Source organism: Colobus angolensis, unplaced genomic scaffold, assembly GCF_000951035.1.
Source record: "Colobus angolensis palliatus isolate OR3802 unplaced genomic scaffold, Cang.pa_1.0 Scaffold477, whole genome shotgun sequence".
NCBI classification, from domain to species: Eukaryota; Metazoa; Chordata; class Mammalia; order Primates; family Cercopithecidae; genus Colobus; species Colobus angolensis.
The window spans coordinates 590684-611434 of record NW_012118232.1 but is presented as its reverse complement, the minus strand read 5'-3'; the positions used below and the strand labels follow the sequence as shown (position 1 = coordinate 611434).

General features: G+C 52.6%; 1 protein-coding gene across 2 annotated transcripts in view; it reads right to left on the bottom strand.

Moving 5' to 3' along the window:
- Nucleotides 1–20751, bottom strand: part of NISCH (nischarin) — a 38762-nt gene that overhangs the window by 7443 nt on the left and 10568 nt on the right. Inside the window, exons 5-15 of one of the 2 annotated variants that reach the window (XM_011958855.1) lie at nt 14466–14514; nt 13364–13527; nt 12942–13037; nt 11484–11579; nt 9035–9187; nt 8002–8070; nt 7355–7540; nt 7060–7188; nt 5887–6000; nt 5445–5556; nt 1103–1227 (exon numbers count right to left, since the gene is read on the bottom strand). In XM_011958855.1, the coding sequence (XP_011814245.1) occupies nt 1103–1227; nt 5445–5556; nt 5887–6000; nt 7060–7188; nt 7355–7540; nt 8002–8070; nt 9035–9187; nt 11484–11579; nt 12942–13037; nt 13364–13527; nt 14466–14514 (1293 nt within the window). Of the gene's footprint in view, nt 1–1102; nt 1228–3834; nt 4862–5444; nt 5557–5886; nt 6001–7059; nt 7189–7354; nt 7541–8001; nt 8071–9034; nt 9188–11483; nt 11580–12941; nt 13038–13363; nt 13528–14465; nt 14515–20751 lie in introns of those variants that run through there. The other variant, XM_011958856.1, reaches the window with a different exon arrangement.

The window sequence follows — 20751 nt, the reverse complement described above, 5'->3', positions numbered from 1 at the left end:
CTCCAGGGATCCGGCATCTGACTGCTCCTTGTGCCATGCAAGGGTCCAGGTAGACAGTCTGCAAATTTGGTCTGACCCTAACTGGCCAGCAGTGGACACAGCCCTGGCAAGTCCCTCCTAGTGGTCTCTGTGAACTGGGGGAGACCTAGGGCTTGGGAATCTCTTGCTGTGTGGCCCAGGGAAGGGTGATGGGAGAGTACTGTGGAGTACTGAGGACAGACAAGGACTCTGCAAACTGTCCCAGTGTCACAAGGCAATAACCTTGTGCCGCTGCAGAGATGGGGCTGGAGGGAGGCCCAGGCACCAAGCACGTTCGCCAAGCACACAGCAAGCACCCTTGCTTTCCTCCTCTTTTTTCTCAGGACACAGGAAGGGGCTCCGGAACCCTCAGTAACAACCACAGAGGAGGAGCCGGAGTTAGACTGTTTCCCAGACCACCAGGATGACAAGCGGGAAGGGGCCGAGTGGCTCCAGGGGTGCCAATAACCTTGTGCCGCTGCAGAGATGGGGCTGGAGGGAGGCCCAGGCACCAAGCACGTTCGCCAAGCACACAGCAAGCACCCTTGCTTTCCTCCTCTTTTTTCTCAGGACACAGGAAGGGGCTCCGGAACCCTCAGTAACAACCACAGAAGAGGAGCCGGAGTTAGACTGTTTCCCAGACCACCAGGATGACAAGCGGGAAGGGGCCGAGTGGCTCCAGGGGTGCCAGGAACAGAGAAGAAACCCAAACAAGCCCCCGCACAAGGGCCTTTTGAAATGCCTTCCCTAGGGAAGCCTGCTCACAGGGTCAAGGGCCACCCTCTCCACCTGCCCCCTCGCATCCTGGGCCCAGTGACAGAGAACTGCCTGTTCCCATCAACCAAAGAGGGTGGGGAAGGGAAGGAGGGAGGCTGAAAATAAATCCTTAACCACTGGGTTTGTCAGGAAGACAAACTCAACTAGAGACAGGTCCAAGAGAAAGACCGTGGCGCAAAGCACAGGATGCCAAACCCTGGAAGCATCTGCCTTAGCTCCAGCTAGGCCGCTTCCTACTGCACACAACCCCAAACAGAAGAGTCCACCCCCAGACGAATGGTCCCCAGAAGCGGGAGGAGGGCATTACCTGTCCCGCAGGGATGGACTCCAAGGAATCAGAACATCCCTGGGCAATGGGCTGGTCCCCGGGAGTCAGACTGTCAGTGGACGAGAGGCTGCTGGCCAGGGCCTCCTCCTGAACGAACACGATTCCTGGAGAGACCAGGGCGGGCGGGCAGGCAGGCAGGGTGGGTGGGGCGGGGAGAGCGGCCGTTCAACAAGTGGGGCTGGGCCCCTCAGGCTACCGGCATGGCCGGGGGCTAGCCAGACCCCAAAACCCAGCCACAAGGATTATAGAAGAAAATGTTAAAATTGAAATCTCAAAATAACTCAAGAGAGAACAAATGACTGCTTATCTAATCTCAGAGCAAGGAGAGGCATTCTGAGAATAAACGCAATGGAAAAAACTGATAGATGTGACTACATAAAAATTAAACTCCCACAGACACATTTTTTAAAAACCAGGATAAATTAAAACCAGATGAAATGAGAAAAAAATGTTTGCAATATTTGACAAGGATTTATATCGCTAGTTAGCAAAAAGTTCTTACAGGGGCTACAAAAATGGGGGAAGGCTGGAAACCGCATTAACAGACAGCAAGGGATGTGAACCGACATTCTGCAGAAGAACGGCTAGTGGCTAGAACATGAAAAGAATGCTCGCTCTCAGAAGTACACAAAGAAAGGCAAGCTGAAACAAGAGGCAAGTTTTGCCTCTCAACTTTCGCCAAAGTCAGACTGACTGTGTGGCCTGGCTCTGACCTCACTGGGCAGAGGCCGGCACAGACATGCGAGCTGGCCCACCCATCCGAAGAGTTTGGAGGTACATCGTCAAGAGCCTGAAATGTGTTCACTCCTGGAGCATTTTCCCAGACGGTGACTAGACATGATCCCGTTCCCTGATTTGTCATCTCTGCAGGACTCACAAATACACAGGGCATGGGACAATTCACCAGGGGGCCAGCCCTCACAGGCCTTGGTATCCAGCAAGGCTGCTGAGTCCAGCCTGAGCTCACATCCACAGTCCCACTTACCACAGGACGTGCCCACTGACCTGCCCTGGGGCCACCTCCCATGGACAGCAGCACTCTGACCCACTGCATCCCATAAATGCATAGTGTTCCTAAAACCTGCTGAAGCTTTTTTATGAATGTAGCCTATCTGGACCTGTTACTCCACTTCAGATCACCTCTAGACCGCTTGAAGGTAAAGCCTTTGTGAACATGCTCCTGACTGCGGCCAGCAGGGTGAATACTGGGCATCAGCCGCCAGTCTCACTGAGGCCTATAGGAGCCCCAGGCCTGCCTCCACAGCCCAGCATCGCCACAGCCCAGTGAAATGATCCCGAGCCCTCTGAGCCCCACAGGTCGAGACCCCCGACCAGCTCAGCTGCTCCCCGGGACAGGACAACTCACACAGCCTGGGTCCTCTGCCCACAAGTGAGGCAGGCAGGTGGGCCCAAGCTCAGACACACCCACAAAGCGAAGCAGCAAGGGGTAGGCAGGCAGGAAGGCTGGCAAGCACACAGCCATGCACGAAGCACCCTGACGGGCCTCCCTGGGCACCTGCCCAGGTCACTGCTCTCCTGCAATCCACCCTCTGTCTGCTAATGTTCAACTCCTATCCATCCTTCAAGATTCACCTCAGACACCACCTGCACTGCAGACCTTCTCTGCTCTAGACAGTCTACAAAAGCCCCACACCATCCTGCCCTGTTCTCCTCCAGCACATGGCTCATCCTCCCGCATGGCTCCAAGCTCCCCAAGGGGCACGGTCTGGGTCATCTTGAACCCCCCACTAAGGATGTGGGAAAGGGCAGCCCTCATCAACCATCTCTGTGGAGCTCTGGGCAGTGCCAAGCGCCTCCCCAGCATTCGCTCATGCATGCCTCTCGTTATTTACCACATTTCATCAAATCTAAGATGTGGCAGGTGGTGCCATCTTGGTCCTAGCAGAAGGTGTCCACGGGTTTTCCACGACTCCATCTCGAATACCAGCTGGCTGACAGCGACTATGAGACGCCACTGACTGAAAGACGCACCTCAATTTCAGAGAAGTCGCCAGGTGGAAATGCGTGCCTTAGAATCAATGAAGCAGGGTGCGTCCACTTCACAGTTGAGAAAACAGCTTCAGAGGGGCTACAAGTTGCTTGAGCTCCCACAGCTAGGAAGCTGGGATGCAAACTCAGCTGACTGAGCCCTGGCTCCTAACCACCTCTCCACACAGCCTCCTCTCAGCCCCTGGGCCTGGCTGGACAATCAACTCTGGCGACCACCCCTAGAGTCACAATCATCCATGGCTCTGACAGCACCTGCCACGATGGGAGGCTGGGTGTTGTCTGGACAGCACCCCCTTCAGGCAGGTCCGAGTGCCCAGTTCATTCACAAGTAGGCTCCCTTCTCGGGAACCAGGCTGGAAGCAACAGACATGGGTCAGCAAAGCTGCTCCCATGCACTAAAAAAACCCTGCCCATCCAAGCAAGACCCAGGAACACGCGGCTGAACAAACACACGGGGAGGCCTCTGAATCAGTGAGAAAAAGACCAATGCCTTTTGCCACTACCCCCCAACAAGCCCCATTTGGACACAAGGAAATGTGGACAGGGACAGGGAGAGTCTATCTGCTCCCGTCCTGGACCGTCACCTATACAAACAAGTGGTCAGAAAGGGCACTCAGCAGATAGAGCGGAGACATCAGGAGAGTCCTTAGGGGTCCGACCTTTGCTGTTTCTCACCAAAAGGAAAGAGAGGTGCACACAAAGACATCCACTGCAGTTTTATTGAAGAGGTGCAAATCTGGAGGCAATGTCCAGAAGTCCAGTGATGGCGGGGACAGACTGCAGAGTGCCCCTCTGCAGAGTGTCCCCAGGGCACGAGGGGAGTGAGGCGGGGGCTGAGCTGGTGCAAAGGCTTCTCCAACAACGTTGGGGGCTGGCTGCAGCTGCAGCCTGGGAGCACAGTGCATCCCAACCCACCCAGGACCTGCTCTTCACTGGCTCCTGCTCCACCTGCCCATTCACTCACTCACTGATCAACAGATGCTGGCAGAAACGGCCATGTCCCCGGCCTTGAGAAGCAGATGCAGCTCCCTGTCCCCAGAGGCCTATAGTCATATGGTGCCTCCACAGGCTCGCTTGGCTGCGTTGCAGGAGGCGGCCTCAGGGAAGCGTCCTCATCGTGCTATAACCTCCCTGGCTTTTATGTAATAAAATGCAACCAGAAATCCTTAGTCAAGAGTCTGACAGAAGCAAAATGGGCAATCATCCTGGCACCTAACCCCATCACTCCACGCGATGGAATTCTCTTCCACATCTCACGGGTGTGACCTCAGTGTGCTGCTCTGCGTCGGGCCTTTTGCCTTGAGTGCTTCTCCCCTCTTCCTGCCCAGTCTTCCTGACCCTGCTGGGAGGGCTGCCGAGCATTCTGCACCACAGCCGACTCTCCCTCTCATCCTCCGATGTTGCAGTTGCAGCCCGTGTTTTGGCAGTGGTGAGCATTTCACCTCCCCTTCCCAGTATCTTATCCCTCTAAGAGAAAATCCCCACCAGTGGGGTTACCAGGTCAAGGGGTGGGAATGTTTTTCTGGCTCTTAAAACATCGGGTTGAACTGTTTTCCCAAGACCTCACACCAAGTTCTGCGTCTCCAGGAGCCCGGGCAGGCGGCGTCCTTTCCTGCGTGTCCCGAGCCTTGGCTCCACTCGGGACGGCACACCCTCCCCTCTTCCGTGGGGGCCAGGCCAGCAGACACGCTCATGGGACCTGCTTCACTCACTCATCTCCGAGGATGCCTGGGTTCAGAGGTGAAAGCCCTTTGAAAACGCTAAGACAGTGGGCAGACGAATGGGCCTGGTCTTCCATGGGTCCACAGGGACACAGATGGCCCATCTTGGCCCCACAAACATGGCATTCTGGGGCTGGGTCACACCACAGAGATGAGGCAATGATAAAAGGAAGCTTTTCCCTGCACAGGGATTCGGGCTCCAGACAGTACAGTCACAAGCCCGGCTTCCTGTAACCAGAAGCCAACCTGCTTGTGCTGCCGGCGAGGGAATGGGTCCCATGAGCCAACAGGCCTGAGTCTGTCCAGAGGGCAGCCTCAGGGCCTGTCAGATACCCTGCGGTCTCCTAGAGGAGCTGGATGTGGGCATCAGAGCAATCGGGAGTCCTCACCAAGCAAGCAACAGCTGGCATCAGGCCAGGCACCCCTGCCACGTGTCCCCCCGCGAGGACCAGCCTGCAGAAGGCACTGCCCTCCCTGTGTCTGACCCTGTCAGAAGCTGGTGCTGGCACGTCTTCCCCAGCCCCAGCCCAGCCAGGAGGCCCAGGCAGGGCTGTGTGGCTCCACTAGAAGCAAGATACATACACGATTACCTTGGTTGGAGAGGATGGGCTGGGGCAGGGAGGCAGATGCGGGAGCCACAGTGGGAGGGGAGCTGCTGGGTCTGATGCAGGGGGCAGCTGAGAGCCGGGAGTCTTCGCCACCCTAAGGACAAGTGCTTGCGTCAGCCCGGGACAGAAGAGGAAGCACAGAGCTCCCCAAGGCCAAGGGCGTGACGAGGGAGCGCAACGGTTCCCACCAAGGGGGTGGTGAAGATGGTCTCATCCCATCCTTACTGCAGGAACTTACCACTGTCCCCAACCCACAGAGAATACAGAGACCACGACTTGCCCGAGGTCATGCAGTCAGGGAGGAGCGCAGCTTGGACTTGGCAACTTGGCAGCCCTGAGCAGTCCCATGGCTCAAGCCCCCCGAACTGGCTCCTCTCCCGGCTGGCTCTGTACCACTGCCCTCCCACCTGCCACACAAACCCACCCTCTTCTCTGGGTTGCTCAGTTTGGACTTGACCTCCTTGGCTTTCTGAATTGCTTTCAGCACTTCCACAGTGTCCAGCTCCTTCTCTGTGGTCACTGTGTCATCCAGACAGACCTAGAGCATCCAGAAAGTAGCTATCAGCATGGGGACTAGTGAGCACGGCAGGAGGATGGCGGGGCCCTGCTGAGGGGCATGAGCGCCTGCTGTGGGCCAGGCCATGTGAGGACACCACAGGCTGAGGGAGGCTCAGCCTGCTCGGAGGCGGCTCTCCACTACTCATGGAAGAGACCTGGGAGTGCCTTGGAGGGGTCCAGGGAGGCCCCACATCTATCTCTGGAGTCCTTCACCAAGAACAGGAGCAGCAAACTCTTGCGCAACTTGAACTAAGTCCCCAGTTAGAGGCGGGAGGCAGACTCTCAAAAGAGCAGTGGAAAAGGGCAGGCCCCACCTGCAAATGCAGGAGGGAGTGGCGGCTGGCAAGCAGTCGGGGATTGGGTAGGGTGGGTGAATGAGGGAAGGTCCCAAGGGCCTGGACAGGAGCTGACACTCTGTGGCCTGGGAGCTTCCCAAGGTCTGGAGCCCAGGAGGGGAGGAGATGGCATCTCGTGGTCTTGTGACTGTGTGGACGAAGGGGCACTTGGGGCCAAAAAGAGGGAGGTGGGACGCAAATAGTTCCCAGCTATTTTCTGACCTGGGATATGGGGAGAACAGAAGGTCCAAGGACCAACCAGAGAATCAGGGGGCCTGCTCCAGGCCCAGGCGATGGGTGAAGCTGGTTAAGTGTGTCTGGTCAGCATGATGGCAGGTGCACAGACACAGCAAGGGGCAGCAGACACCAGGCTGGGCTACACTGACAAAGGCAAACCCTTTGGGTTTACGGTCAGGCACTATGGCCACAAGTTGTCCAGGAGATATGAATACTTTAAGGATCTTATTTCTGACCCTTTCCTAGAATAAACATTGTTATCCCAGACAGGAGGGGCAGGAGATGCAAGGGAGCCTTTTCCTGGGGGAGATAGTGGACTTCCCAGAACCGGAAAGCCCTCAAGGGACAGGACCTCCTTCTAAAGCAGGCAAGGGTAGAACAATGGACATATATCCCCCTACCGCCCATGCAGACTTGACTGCATCCCGAGGGTCTCCCTGGGCTCTTCTGACTGCACTGGGGCTCACCTCTGAGGCCCTCTCTCCGAACTGAGCCAGCACCTTGGTCCGGTAGTCGGGGATGATGCTCAGAGGGTTGTTCAGCAGAGACACGTGCTCCAGACACGGGAGGCTGCCTATGCTCCGGACCTCCTCCATCTGCAAGGTATGAGTTCCATCCCCTTTGGTCCCTTCTCTTAACACTTCAGCAACACGCCAACACGTTTCATGGTCTCTTTTAAATGAAAGGAATCTTAACATTCTTCTTTAACATGATACACACCAAGGCCCAGAAATCCCAAAATCGCGAGGTCCGTGGGCTCACCTGTTCGATCCTGTTGTCCCGGAGATCCAGGTTGACCAGTGAGTAGAGCTTGTGTAGGCCACTCAGACTCTCCAGGAGGTTGCCTGCCAGGTTTAAGGTCTTGATGTTCCCCAGCTTGGTGTGAAGCCCTTCCAAGGAGGAGAGCTTGTTGTAGGACAGGTCCAGATGCACAAGGTTATATAGGTGCTGCAGTGGTGTGGAGAACAGCGTAAAGTGGCTCAGGTCAAGTCTCCAAAGATAGGGGCCTGACACTAATGGCAGGATGGGCCTTCCAACCCAAACTACCCAGTTCTGCAAGTCATTCTGACAGTTATTTTAGGAAGGGAAGTCCCTCTTCTCTGCCGCACATGCCACAGCACAGTGGCACACCTGCAGACAGTTGGGGTGGGCATTGAAAACATGGCTGTCCACCTTCGGGACGGAGGTGCATCATCATGCTTGGTTTGTATTTACTCATGCTTCCTAATTCTTTGGAACTAGAGCAACAATCACTCAGTGCATTGCTGGGATCCTAAAGGGAAGACAGCAACTCCTGCCCTTACAACCCCTGGGTATGGCCAAATTCCCAAGGCTGCATCAGTCTCCTGAACTCTCAGAAAGGGGCCTGGGGAGTGTGTGCGGGCAGCATTGGTCTTCAAAGGCACTACCTGCAAATTGTCCACAACCAGCAATCCATTGTGACTCAGGTCCAGGAACTCAATCTTTGGGATCAGTTTCTTGTGAAACAAAAGAACATCCAATGTTACTGTAGGGGCCGGACCCCAAATATGGTCCCCCATACAGTGGACGGGCACCCCAGGACGCTTCCTCCTGACCACGGACTCCCACAGGCTGTCCCTGCAGGACCACACCTCCCACTGCCCAGCCAGTAGCACATCCAAAGGCGCACACAGGGCCCCCAGTGCTGGGCACTACTCATTGTTTTCATGGAACACTTGGCTTGTGAAAATGACACACGGCAAGGTCCCAGACAGAGAAGGGAGTCTGTCCTTCTTCAACTCTGCCCACACTCCCTAAGCAGCGCAAACACAGGAATGACACTCTAACTGCCCAAATGCCCTCTGGATGTCATTATTCTATGGGCACATCTGTCATCTAAGGAGTGATTTTTCTGCCCCACTCTTTGGAGTAAATATCATCACTTAGTGTGGTTATAGTTTACCAAATTTACATGAAATTCATATGTTTTATTTGTCTCTAAGCACCACCTCACCAATTTTAAACGATCCCATTTTTTTTTCTTTTGAGACGGAGTCTCACTCTGTCACCCAGGCTGGAATGCAGTGGCGCTATCTCAGCTTATTGCAAACTCTGCCTCCCGGGCTCAAGTGATTCTCTTGCCTAAGCCTCCCGAAGTAGCTGGGATTACAGGCGCCCGCCACCACGCCCGGCTAATTTTTGTATTTTTAGTAGAGACGGGGTTTCACCATGTTGGTCAGGCTGGTCCTGAACTCCTGACCTCAGGTGATCCTCCCGTCTCGGCCTCCCAAAGTGCTGGGATTACAGGCATGAGCCACCGCGCCCAGCCCCCATTTTATAATTAACTTAAAATGGCAGGCAACGCACAGAGCACTAGATATAGGTTTTCTGTGGTCCTTCCTGAAAAAGCTGAGTTAAATACTCAAACTCAGGGTTTGGTGGGGTCAGAGAAACCCCTGGCACCTGCTGCTGAGAGCATACCACAGACTCGTCGATCTCGGAGATGCTGTTGTGGCTCAGGTCAAGCGTGGTCAATGCCTGCCAAGTGGGGATGACGGCAGTCACAGGGCCTTCTAGGGCTGTGCCTTCAGGCTCCCACTCATCAAATTCTGAGGCTTCAGGAACAAGGACTTCCTGCATAAAAACATCTGTTGAGCACCACACTTGGGCCCTCACGCAACACTCACTGGGAACACAGTCATTGCAGAATTGAAGGAAGGGCTGGAGCATATTTAGCATGTGGAAGTAAACTTGCATTAAAGCAGGCCTTTGGTTCCTATGTCTTTAAATGATTGTGAAATTGTTCAAAGCTGAACAATTCACCACATAATAGCCACTTAGAATAAGTCCGGGTCCTGCTTTAGGAGCAATGCTTTTCAAGCCCAAAGGGCCTTTGCCTTGGTGACCTGGTGATGCCTTTTCTGGCTTTTTCTCTTTTTTGAGATGGAGTCTCACTGTCACCCAGGCTGGAGTGCAGTGGCGCAATCTCAGTTCACTGCCACCTCTGCCTCGCAGGCTCAGGTGATCCTCCTGCCTTAGCCTCCCCAGTAGCTGGGACTAGAGGTGTGTACCACCACGCCTGGCTAATTTTTGCATTTTTAACAGAGATAAGGGCTTCACCATGTTGGCCAGGCTGGTCTCAAACTCCTGACTTCAGGTGATCCACCCACCTCAGCCTCCCAAAGTGCTGGGATTACAGGCGTGACCCACAGCACCTAGCCGTTTGTTCTTTGAGGCACAGTCTCGTTCTGTCGCCCAGGCTGGAGTGCAGTGGCACCATCATGGCTCACTGCAGCCTCAAACTCGCAGGCGCAAGCAAATCCTCCCACCTCAGCCTCTTGAGTAGCTGGGACTACAGACGCACACCACCTTGCCCAGCTAATTAAAACATTTTTTTTCTGCAGAAACAAGGTCTCCCTACATAGCCCAGACTGGTCTCAAACTCCTGGGCTCAAGTGATCCTCCCGCCTTGGCCTCTCAAAGTGCTGGGATTATAGGTGCCAGCCACTGCTACTGGCCAGCCAGCCATCTTTTCTAGCTTCTAAGAAGCTGAAGGTGAGAATTCATGGTTTCCAGGCAGCTGTGCTTTCTAAGCTGATGATGTGGTCCTCACTGCGGACACCAGGCCTTTAAAACCGTTATTTCACAGGGATAAAGTCAGAAAATGCTAAGACGAGGGGAGTAGCACAGAGCCCAGAGACCATCAAAATGGAGGAATGCAGGCCTATTTGTTTTGACAAGACCTTTCTTCTCACAATGGGTCACCCTAGGCTCCTTCAGCAAGATAGCAAGAAGTGCTCGGAGCGGGACCAGGTGGCCCAATACACTCTCTGCAAGCCTCAGGAGGAATATTTTTCACCAAATCCTTTTTTTTTTTTTTTTTAAGAGACAAGGTCTCCCTATGTTGCCCAGGTTGGTCTCCAACTCCTGGACTCAAGGAATCCTCCTGCCTTAGCCTCCCAAAATGCTAGGATTACAGGCATGAGCCACCACACCTGGCCCAAACCTAAGTCTTGATCAGGAGCCTTAAGCCATAATATTAGCCATGACCTGCCTTTTCTATACCCGGGGAAAGATTTTAACATTAGCAAGATACAATACATAAAAAGGTAAACAGAAACACACATTCCCAATTTGAATGTTTCTGCTGATCACATATAAACAACAGGGCCTAGCATTTCCACAACCTCACCTTCTAATCAAGCCCATGGAGAAAAAGATACAAATGAGGGCTTAGCCAGGGATTGCTAAAGCTTAGAGGAACAATCTAAGCTTAGTTATTAATCTAATTAATAAAGGTCCCACCACTTGCCACAGCTTAGCAATTTGTTCATTAAAAAAGCAATGAAGGCCGGGCGAAGTGGCTCATGCCTGTCCAGCACTTTGGGAGGCTGAGGCTGGCGGATCACTTAAGGTCAGGAGTTCGAGACCAGCCTGGCCAACATGGTAAAACTCTGTCTCTACCAAAAATACAAAACTTAGTGGGGTGTGGTGGTGGGCATCTGTAATCCCAGCTGCTTGGAAGGCTGAGGTAGGAGAATCGCTTGAACCCAGGAGGTAGACGTTGCAGTGAGCTGAGATCATACCACTGCACTCCAGTCTGGGCCACACAGCGAGACTCTATCTCAAAACAAAACAAAACAAAACAAAAACACCAATGACATTTTTTATTTTTTGGGAGGAAAAAAGCCAAGTTCCTTAAAATGCCCTGTTAACAACATGAACTTTTAATGCAGATGTGAACTAAAGTGTCCCAGGGGCTGTCAAGTGCTCGGAGGCCCCCCATGAGTGTGTGGCTTCCCCACAGAAGGTCCAGCCTCTGAATACTGACAGACATAGCAGTGTCCTCACCCATCCTCAGTGGTGGAGACCACAGCCCAGGACCCTGACCCACAGACATTGCCCCAGGCAGAATATACGTGAAGCTTACCTTCATCGAGGTTGCTGAGAAGCGGACACTCAGCGTGGCTAAGGTGGGCTTCGATGCGACCAGCCCTCTGATGTGCTGAGCATCACAGTGACTTATCTGGAACGAGGAACAGCTGCATCTCAGAAACAGAATCCTTGCTCCATCAGAAGTCTCCAGATATAGGTGTTCCCCACCCCCATACAAAAGCACAACGACGGGCAACCCAAATCCTCAGAGACGGGAGGCCACTCAAAACCAAAGTCTCTCTTTTTCCCAATGTCAGTGCTGACCAAACATTCCCTGAAGTATCTAGTAAGAAAGATGCCTGGCCTCTCAGACTCACAATGGACCACAAATTCCATTTCCTCTGTAAGGGCTTCCTGGGGCTTGGCAGGTGAACATAAAGTGTGGGTCATGGAAACTGCTGGGGAGAACAAGCGGCCTCCACAGCACAGCGAGTGGGGTGGGTCTCCCTGTTCACCCAGCCCCCACTCCATGGAACTCAGCTGTCGGGTGGTGAGGAGGGGCAAGCCACAGACCAAAGCACACTTCCCGAGCCACCTGCCCAAGCACACCCACAGACACAGATCCAGAGCCTCGGTCTGCTTGGCAGGGCTGGGTCAGGTTTCCTCTTCACTTCCCTGTCCTCACTCGGCAGCAGGACACACCACAAGTTTCCCGAGACCGCTGTAGACAGAATAGCCCAGTGCGCAGCATAGGCTCTGAACGCAGTCTCAGCTGAATTCAAATCCCAGCTTTCCACTCATTAACTGTGTGGCCCTGGCCAAACTTCCTTATCTGCCCAAGCCTCCATTTCCCCAACTGTAAAATGGAAATAAAAGTGTCCTCTTCACAGGGCTGCTGTGAAGATTCAATCAAGGAGACATGGAGCCACAGGGCAGAACACCAAAGCCATGCTCAAAATATTATGCTTTAAAACACTTTTTTGTATCATTACTGACTCTCTTTTCTTTTCAAAAATGCTAAAATTGGCATTGCAAACCAAGGAGTCCAGTAGTGATAAACGCAGAGTGTTTCTTGTGTGGGTGCCCCAGAGGCAGGGCATCCTCGAAGCTCTTTGCCGACAGGCCTTGGGAAATACAGACTGGTATCTGGCTCTGTCTGACCCTCAGGATGACTTCCCAGGACTTGAACTTGAGGTACACATGCCCCCTGCCTCTATGAGGCCCAGAAGGAGCCAGCTGCTGGTGTTCCACCCTGGCTAACCACCCCTGCAGCTCACGCCAGGACAGAGGTGCGCAGACCAGCCAGGGACAGGAGAGGCCTCTCTTTCTCTGCCTTCAGAGGGCCTGGTCACCTACGCAGAACCTGTCACATACTGCCAAACACGAAAGCACAGCACCTTATGATTAAATCAGGACACCCAACATCACAAACACTTCCTAGCCACAGAGTTGGGAGCAAGAGGATGCTGTGCAGGGCTCGGCCTTCCTGCACTCCGGTAGCGCCGGGCCTTACCTCCACCTGATGCAGGGACTTGAATATTGATAGGTCAAATGGCAGGAGCTGCTCCTGAATGTTGCTGGTCCCAAAAGGTCCTTCTGTGCCAGAAACCTGAGGCCAAAGATAAGGCTTAAATTGGGAACAGCACCGCACACCCATCGGGGAGTGCTGCAGCAGCTGACAAGTTGAAGACAACTTTGACCACTTCTGCCTTCAACAAAGCAGGCTCAGGCCAAGCCTTAACTTAATAGGACACTGGGTCACAACTGCCCCCTGGTGCCCACAGCCAGAAGCACAGTGCCAAGAATAACCAGGAGGCCTTCCTTCCACCAAGTGTCCCCCCATGGTCTCCTTCACACAAACTGCCAGCCAGTCCCTCGCAGGCTGCACCCCCACCGACTGAGGGGCTCTCCACAACTGAGCTGCTGCAGCTTTACCTTAAGGTACTTAAGGCGACAGGTGAAGTCAAGGATGTGCCCGAGGTCAGTCTTGGCATCCCCACTGGCGCACGTGGGCTTTCCCTGCTGCAGCTGCTCCGTGACGGCATACAGCTGCAGGGGTCCAATGGCAAAGACCTCGCCGGCCCCCAGGAGCTGTTCTCCTGCAAGAGCCATGCCCTGAAGGATAAGTGTCCAGCCGCAGCCCCAGCCCTCATACACCTGGGATTTCCATATCTTTTCTGTCAACAAGCAGTTGGCAAGCACCCACTGTGTCAAGGCAAAGCCAGGGCCCTGGGCATGCAGGAGCTGCTGCCCTCCTGGGTGCCTGCTAGGCATAGGGCAACCCTAGACATGTGATGACACAGGAGGGCAGGGCGGTGGGGCTGTGAGGCTGGGGAGCCACTGAGGAAGGAGTGAGGCCGAGTTGAGACCAAAGGCACTGAGCCAGAGTGAGGCTGCCGAGAGAGGCAGCATTCTGGGTGACAGACCTATGCTGCAACCTCTGAAATGCAAACACCCAGGTCAGGCGCAGGCCTATGGTGCCAGCACGGCACAAAGCCTGGGAGCAGGATGGGTTCTGAGCCCAAATACCTGCTGCTTGGTCCTCGCTCCACGCCTCCCAGTCAAGTGCCCTCAGGTTGGTGACTGGTCCTCTGACCCTGTATCCTCACCTATACCTGTGGCTCTTGGGGGAAGGCAGTAAGATGCTAACAGGAGGCATTCATCACACATTAGCTACCATAACTGCGCTCTCTGGCAGGGATGGGACCCAGGGTCAGCTTCTATCTGCCATCTGAGCCCTTTCAGGTAAGCACAAATCAGGTAAGCACAAATCAGGTAAGCACAAATCAGGTGCGAGGGAGCAGCGTGCTACCCACCTTCCAGCACCCACCACAGGGCTTTGGAACAGAGCGCAAATCTGGGCTGAGCCCCTGACATGGTACTCAAGAGTACTGAGGGACCACAGCTCCTCAGACCTGGCCACCTACAGGGCAGGTAGGTGGGCTCCAGAGTGACTTCTGTGTCATCCTGTGCCTCTGCCCGCCTCATAAAACTACACAACTTATGCCCAGTGTTTCAGGGACCTGTGGCCACATACCTTTCTCAAAGAGCTCTTCAGCCAGTGCTGCAGTGATGCCATTTATCTCCTGCAGAGAAAACAAAATTTGCCCTCAGGAAGTCCACCGGCCCCCAGTCCCTGGGATTTGCACATTCCCTGCTATCTATCCCCTCTGTTGTGCCAGTGCCATCTCTCTAGAAAGTTAAAGAAAGGAGGGCATAAACCTACAATGAAGCAAGCTTAGAAAGGGAAACTCAATATTCTAGTTATATGGATACCTGAAATGTCTCCTCCAAAGCAGAAGGGAAACCAGCCTAATGCTGCGACTCCAGTCCACAGGGCCAAGGGCACCGTAGCGCAGGAGGCCAGCAGAGCTGCGTTACGCTAAGGGCTTTTGGGAAGCCAGCAGCTCCCAAAACTGGCTCTGGCTGTTCCTAGGAGAGGGTGTAGCAGACAGAAAAGTCCTGTTTTTTTCTGGAAGAGAGGCTCCTATCACCCTGGTGGGATGAAGGACCACCCAGAGCTAACCCTCCCCCTGGGAATGACCACTTCCACTTTCTGTCATGTTTCAAACCTGTCTCAGGAAAAGAGTGAATGCTTGCTTTCTTCTTGTGCTCATCCCTTCCAGATTCACAACAGTAACACTCAGTCCCAGGGTCCCAAGAAAGAAGTGGGAAGGATTTCCTTTTTAAATGATGCGATAAAGGAGGCAGAAAAAGGACAAGCCTCTAGTCATACAAACAACACCCCAGATCCTAATTCATACTGGGTCACGGCCTGAGCCACTTAAGGTTCCTGAATCCTCCCAACATCCCACAAGAGGAAAAGAGATAACTGCCTTTTTTTAAAATAGAGACAGGGTTTTTCTCTGTCACTCAGGCTGAGTGCAATAGTATAACCATAGCTCACTGCAGCCTGGAACTCCTGGGCTCAAGCAATCCTCCTGCCTCAACCTCCCAAGTAGCTGGGACTATAGGTGTGCATCAAAATGACCTGCTTTTTTTTTTTTTTTTTTTTTTGAGATGAAGTCTTGCTCTGTTGCCCAGGCTGGAGTGCAGGGGTGTAATCTCGGCTCACTGCAACCTCTGCCTCCCAGGTTGGAGCCATTCTCCTGCCTCAGCCTCATGAGTAGCTGGGATTATAGGCATGAGCCATGGTGCCCGGCCAATTCTTGTATTTTTAGTAGAGACAGAGTTTCACCATGTTGGTGAGGCTGATCTTAAACTCCTGACCTCAACTGATCTGCCCACCTCAGCCTCCCAAAGTGCTGGGATTACAGGCACGAGTCATTGCCCCCAGCCAACCAACTAATTTTTAAGAAAATATTTTGTAGAGACAGGGTCTCACTATGTTGCCCAGGGTGGTCTTGAACTTTTGACCCCAAGAGATCCTCCCACCTCAGCCTCCCAAATTGTTGGGATTACAGGCGTGAATCACTGCACCCAGCGATGGAAGCTTCTATCTGGAACTCCGTTTCACAAATGAACAAACTAAGGTGGACAAGTGCTGACACCCTCAATTTTACATGGCTAAAAACCAGCAAAGCCACGCTCAAGTCCTTGGCCTTGGGCCTCTGCATATAAAACCAGTTGCCTCAGCACTTCAGTGTAATAACTGTGGGGTTGGCAGTGCCCCCCAAGGCCTTCAGCGTCCCACCCCCACATCCCATAGGTAAGAATTTTAACTCATCGACAGATGGCAGCCAACAGGCCTTTTCGTAAACAGCTCCAGATGGAGGCTGCATAATCTTCATAACTCACAGGAACATTGGGAACATCGCTTTCACCCGGACAAGCAATTCACGTGTTTATGGGATTCTAAAGACACAGGAGACAGAGTGTCCTTTTCCTGTTTTTCTCTTGTGTTGTTTGTCTCTCTTATCTTTTATACACTGTGGCCATTTTAATGGTGGTTTATATGTTGTAAACATTTCCTCCCAGTCTGCGTATACCTTCTATCTTTGTTCATGGTTCTTTTTCTGACAGAGATTTTTCATTTTTACATTGTTTAACCTCTATTTTTTTTTTATCCTTCATGACTTCTTGGGCCTCTTCTCTCACTCCACAATTATAAAAATATTCTCCTAATTTTCTTTCGGTCCTTTATGGAATCTTTAAAAAAAATGTGTTTATTCATTTAATCTGCTTGAAATTCAGCTTATTTACAGCATGAGAATAACTCCTTGCTGTACCCCCTGGACAAAAAGCAAAGGGAGCAAAATGAGCACACGGAGCCTCAGCTTTAAGGGACGGGCAGGGTGCATGGCCGAATGGAAAAGGGCAAGAAGAGGGGCGCAGCAGGCGCGGAGCAGGATAGGGCTCCGGCTGAAAGTGAGGGCAGAGGTGATGGATGTGCTCTGAAGTTTAACTTCAGTCTCTTGCAACCACATAAGCTAAATGACATTTTCCTTGGCAGCTGTGAAGAACTGAAAATGAGGAAGAGCCTGCAGTGATCCAAAGGCTTGTTTCTCCACGGATGGTTTTGAGAACCACGCCCCATCTATAGATCTGCACTTCGCAATCCTCCCTGCTATCAGATCGCCTGGAGCTGAGCAGGTTCCATCCAAGGGCTGCCAATCTCTGCCCACCTCAATTCCCCAAGAATAGCTCCAGGGCCTCTCAGGACACAAGGCTCTTACAGTTATATCAGCGTAAAGGGTTCCGCACAATCAGTACTAAACGACCCTCACTTTCAACAGCACACTTCTTTTTTTTTGAGACGGAGTCTCGTTCTGTCTCCCAGGCTAGAGTGAAACAGCATGATCTTGGCTCACTGCACCCTCCACCTCCTGGGTTCAAGCAATTTTCCTGCCTCAGCCTCCTGAGTAGCTGGATCACAGGCCTGCGCCACCACACCCCACAAATTTTTGTATTTTTAGTAGAGACGGGGTTTCACCATTTTGGCCAGGCTGGTCTCAAACTCCTGACCTCAAGTGATCTGCCCGCCTCGGCCTCCCAAAGTGTTGGGATTACAGGCGTGAGCCACCGCACTCGGCCAATGGCACATTTCTTCAGGTAGCTGGCGTCAGCTCAGAAAGAACACAGAAAAAACAATCACCCTGGGCTAGGCATGTAGTCCCAGCTACTTGGGAGGCTGAAGCAGAAGGATTGCTTGAGCCCCTAAGTTCAGAGTCGAGCCTGGGCAACATAGCAAGATCCTGTCTCTCAAAAAGAAAAATGAAATCACCCTGGATGCCAGCCCCTCTAAGGGGACAGGGCTGGAATTTCTGAAACACACAGGAAGTTGAGAAAACGAAAGGGCCACTGGTTGCTACTAAGCAAAGAGAAAGCTTTCACTTCTAAGGAATCTCAAAGCAATTTGTGTAACAATTTTGCTGTTTAGGGCACAGGAAGTACATACTGCTGCCAATACTTTCTACTTGGTTTTCCAGGCTGTCCTTCACCTTGGGAGGGAGACTGAACCAGAGAGGAGCACAGAAATGCCTCAGCCCCCAAACCTAGCACACGGGCCTCCTCAGAGAGTTCGCTGGTCAAACGGTGGGCTCATGAGTAAAGGTGGGCAGTCAGGCCTCCCCATGCCAGGAGGAGGTAGGGTGGGGTGTCAGTGGCCCTAGCCCACATGCCCTACCCAATCTGTGCTGAAGGGACTTGAATTGCTTTGGGGTGCCATAAATGTCTGAATTGAAATGTATTTTCAATTCTTGTCTGGGCACGATGGCTCACCCCTGCAATCCCCGCCCTTTGGGAGGCCAAGGGGGGCAAATCACTTGAGGCCAGGAGTTCAAGACCCTCCTGGCCAACATGGTGAAACCGTCTCTACTAAAAATACAAAAATTAGCCAGGTGTGGTGGTACATGCCTGTACTCCCAGCTACTCTGGACGCTGAGGTAGGAGACTTGCTTCAACCCAGGAGGTAGAGGTTGCAGTGAGCCGAGACTGCATCATTGCACTCCAGCCTGGGCAACAAGAGTGAGACTCTGTCTCAAAAAAAAAAGAAACTTAATACCAGCTATGTTTACAAACTGTTAACACTCACCCTCCCAATGTGTTACTGACCAAGAGATCAGCCATGCCACCTGCCCACCACCTGCTGGGATTCTGTGTTAGTGTGCAGCTGTGGGCAGAGGTTTGGGCTTCACATAAACACTAGCTGGGGTGTGGTCCTGCAACTTAAATTCTGACTGAGCATGCCTGCGCACATGCCCTGCAAACAAGTGTACTTCAAAACACATACACCTACACTCAACGCAAACCCCAGGCCAGTCCCAGATGCTTCGGTTTGGCACACGCCCAGGCAGTGTGCTTATTTGTGGGGCACTAACCAGGGAGTGAATTACATGTCACTGAGGCCATCCCTCAAGTGTGGCTGAGACACACATGCTAAGGGCTGGAATTCTTGTCTCACTTTTTCTTATTTGTTTGAGACGGAGCCTTGCCCTGTCACCCAGGCTGGAGTGCAATGGCGTGATCTCGGCTCACTGCAACCTCCGCCTCCTGGGTTCAAGTGATTCTCCTGCCTCAGTTTCTGGAGTAGCTGGGATTACAGGTGCGTGCCACCACACCTGGCTAATTTTTTGTATCTTTAGTAGGAAGGAGTTTCACCATGTTGGCCAGGCTGGTCTTGAACTCCTGACCTCATGATCCATCTGCCTCAGGCTCCCAAAGTGCTGGGATTACAGGTATGAGCCACTGCGCCCGGCCCTCTTCGTCTCACTTTAATTTATGTTGGTGATGAGGCATTCTAGCAGGAGTCAGGCATATGTGTGATTCAACTTTAAGCTAAAATACCCCATTGATGGATTCAAACCTCAGCTTTAACTGAAGAGAGTTGCAAGACTGCAAGTTCAAAAGAAAATCTGTTATAATTCACAGCCTCAGTACTTTGCAACTACAACAAATTATGGAAATAAATTGGATGCTAAAGCCAATGTTGAGATTGTAACAGTTCAACATAGCCCCTGATTCCAATTTTGAAAAGGATCTTTGTTCTAGCCAACTAACTTTAAAAGAAGACAACAATATAAACACCTTTCAAGAGAACTGAATTCCTTTCTTTTCCTGGACCACCTAGTAATGGCTAGCATGTGGTGAGCCCTAACCTCAGGCCCAACACTCTTCTAAGCCACTGACCTGCACTGCACAGTCTCATTTTTTTTTTTTTTTTTAGACGGAGTCTCGCTCTGTCGCCCAGGCTGGAGTGCAGTGGCGCGATCTCAGCTCACTGCAAGCTCCGCCTCCTGGGTTTACGCCATTCTCCTGCCTCAGCCTCCCGAGTAGCTGGGACTACAGGCACCCGCCACCTCACCTGGCTAGTTTTTTGTATTTTTTAGTAGAGACGGGGTTTCACCGGGTTAGCCAGGATGGTCTCGATCTCCTGACCTCATGATCTGCCCGTCTCGGCCTCCCAAAGTGCTGGGATTACAGGCTTGAGCCACTGCGCCCGGCCCACTGCACAGTCTCTTGCAGGCCTCACAAGGACCCCGGCTCATCAGCCTCCAGCTCACAGGCAGGTTAAATGACTGACTTGGACTAAACCACTGAGAAATAGGGGTGGGAGATAAACTCGCCTCTGCCTGCCTCCAAGTCCACCACAGTTGGAGGTCCTGCCCCACATGGTGTGCTAGAATTCCACGTGGGATTCCATTTCACTGAGTTTGAAAACCTGTTCCAGGGGTTCTGGGATGAGTCCTGTCACCACATGTCCAGGAGGGTCAGGACACAGCAATATGAAGAGCAGCACGGCAACAGGCAAGTGCCGCGGTGTGCCCCTCACTCACACAGGCAGCAAACCCTGCACTCACACCTAAAGTGGGCTGGTAACAGGTAGTGCTTTCTTTCCTTGTTATTAAAACCACACCGCAGGCTAGGTGTGGTGGCTCACGCCTATAAACCCAGCACTTTGGGAGGCCGAGGTGGGTGGATCACTTGAGCCCAGGAGTTCGAGACCAGCCTGGGCAACATGGAGAAACCCCATCTCTACAAAGAGTACAAAAAATAGCCAAGTATGGTGGCACATGCCTGTAGTCCCAGCTACTTGGGGGGGTTGAGGTGGGAGGAGTACTTGAGCCTGGGAAGTCGAGGCTGCAGTGAACCAAGATGGTGCCACTGCACTCTAGCCTAGGCAACACAGCAAGACCCTGTCTCAAAAAACAAACAAAATCCATACAGGAATATGTTATAAATCTCTGTGACCTTGGATTGGGTAATGGTTTCTCATATATGATACCAAAACACAACTGACCAAAGAAATTGATAAACTGAACTTTTTTTTTTTTTTCTTTTGAGACAGAGTCTTGCTCTGTTGCCCGGGTTGGAGTGCAGTGGCCAGATCTCAGCTCACTGCAAGCTCTGCCTCCCGGGTTTAT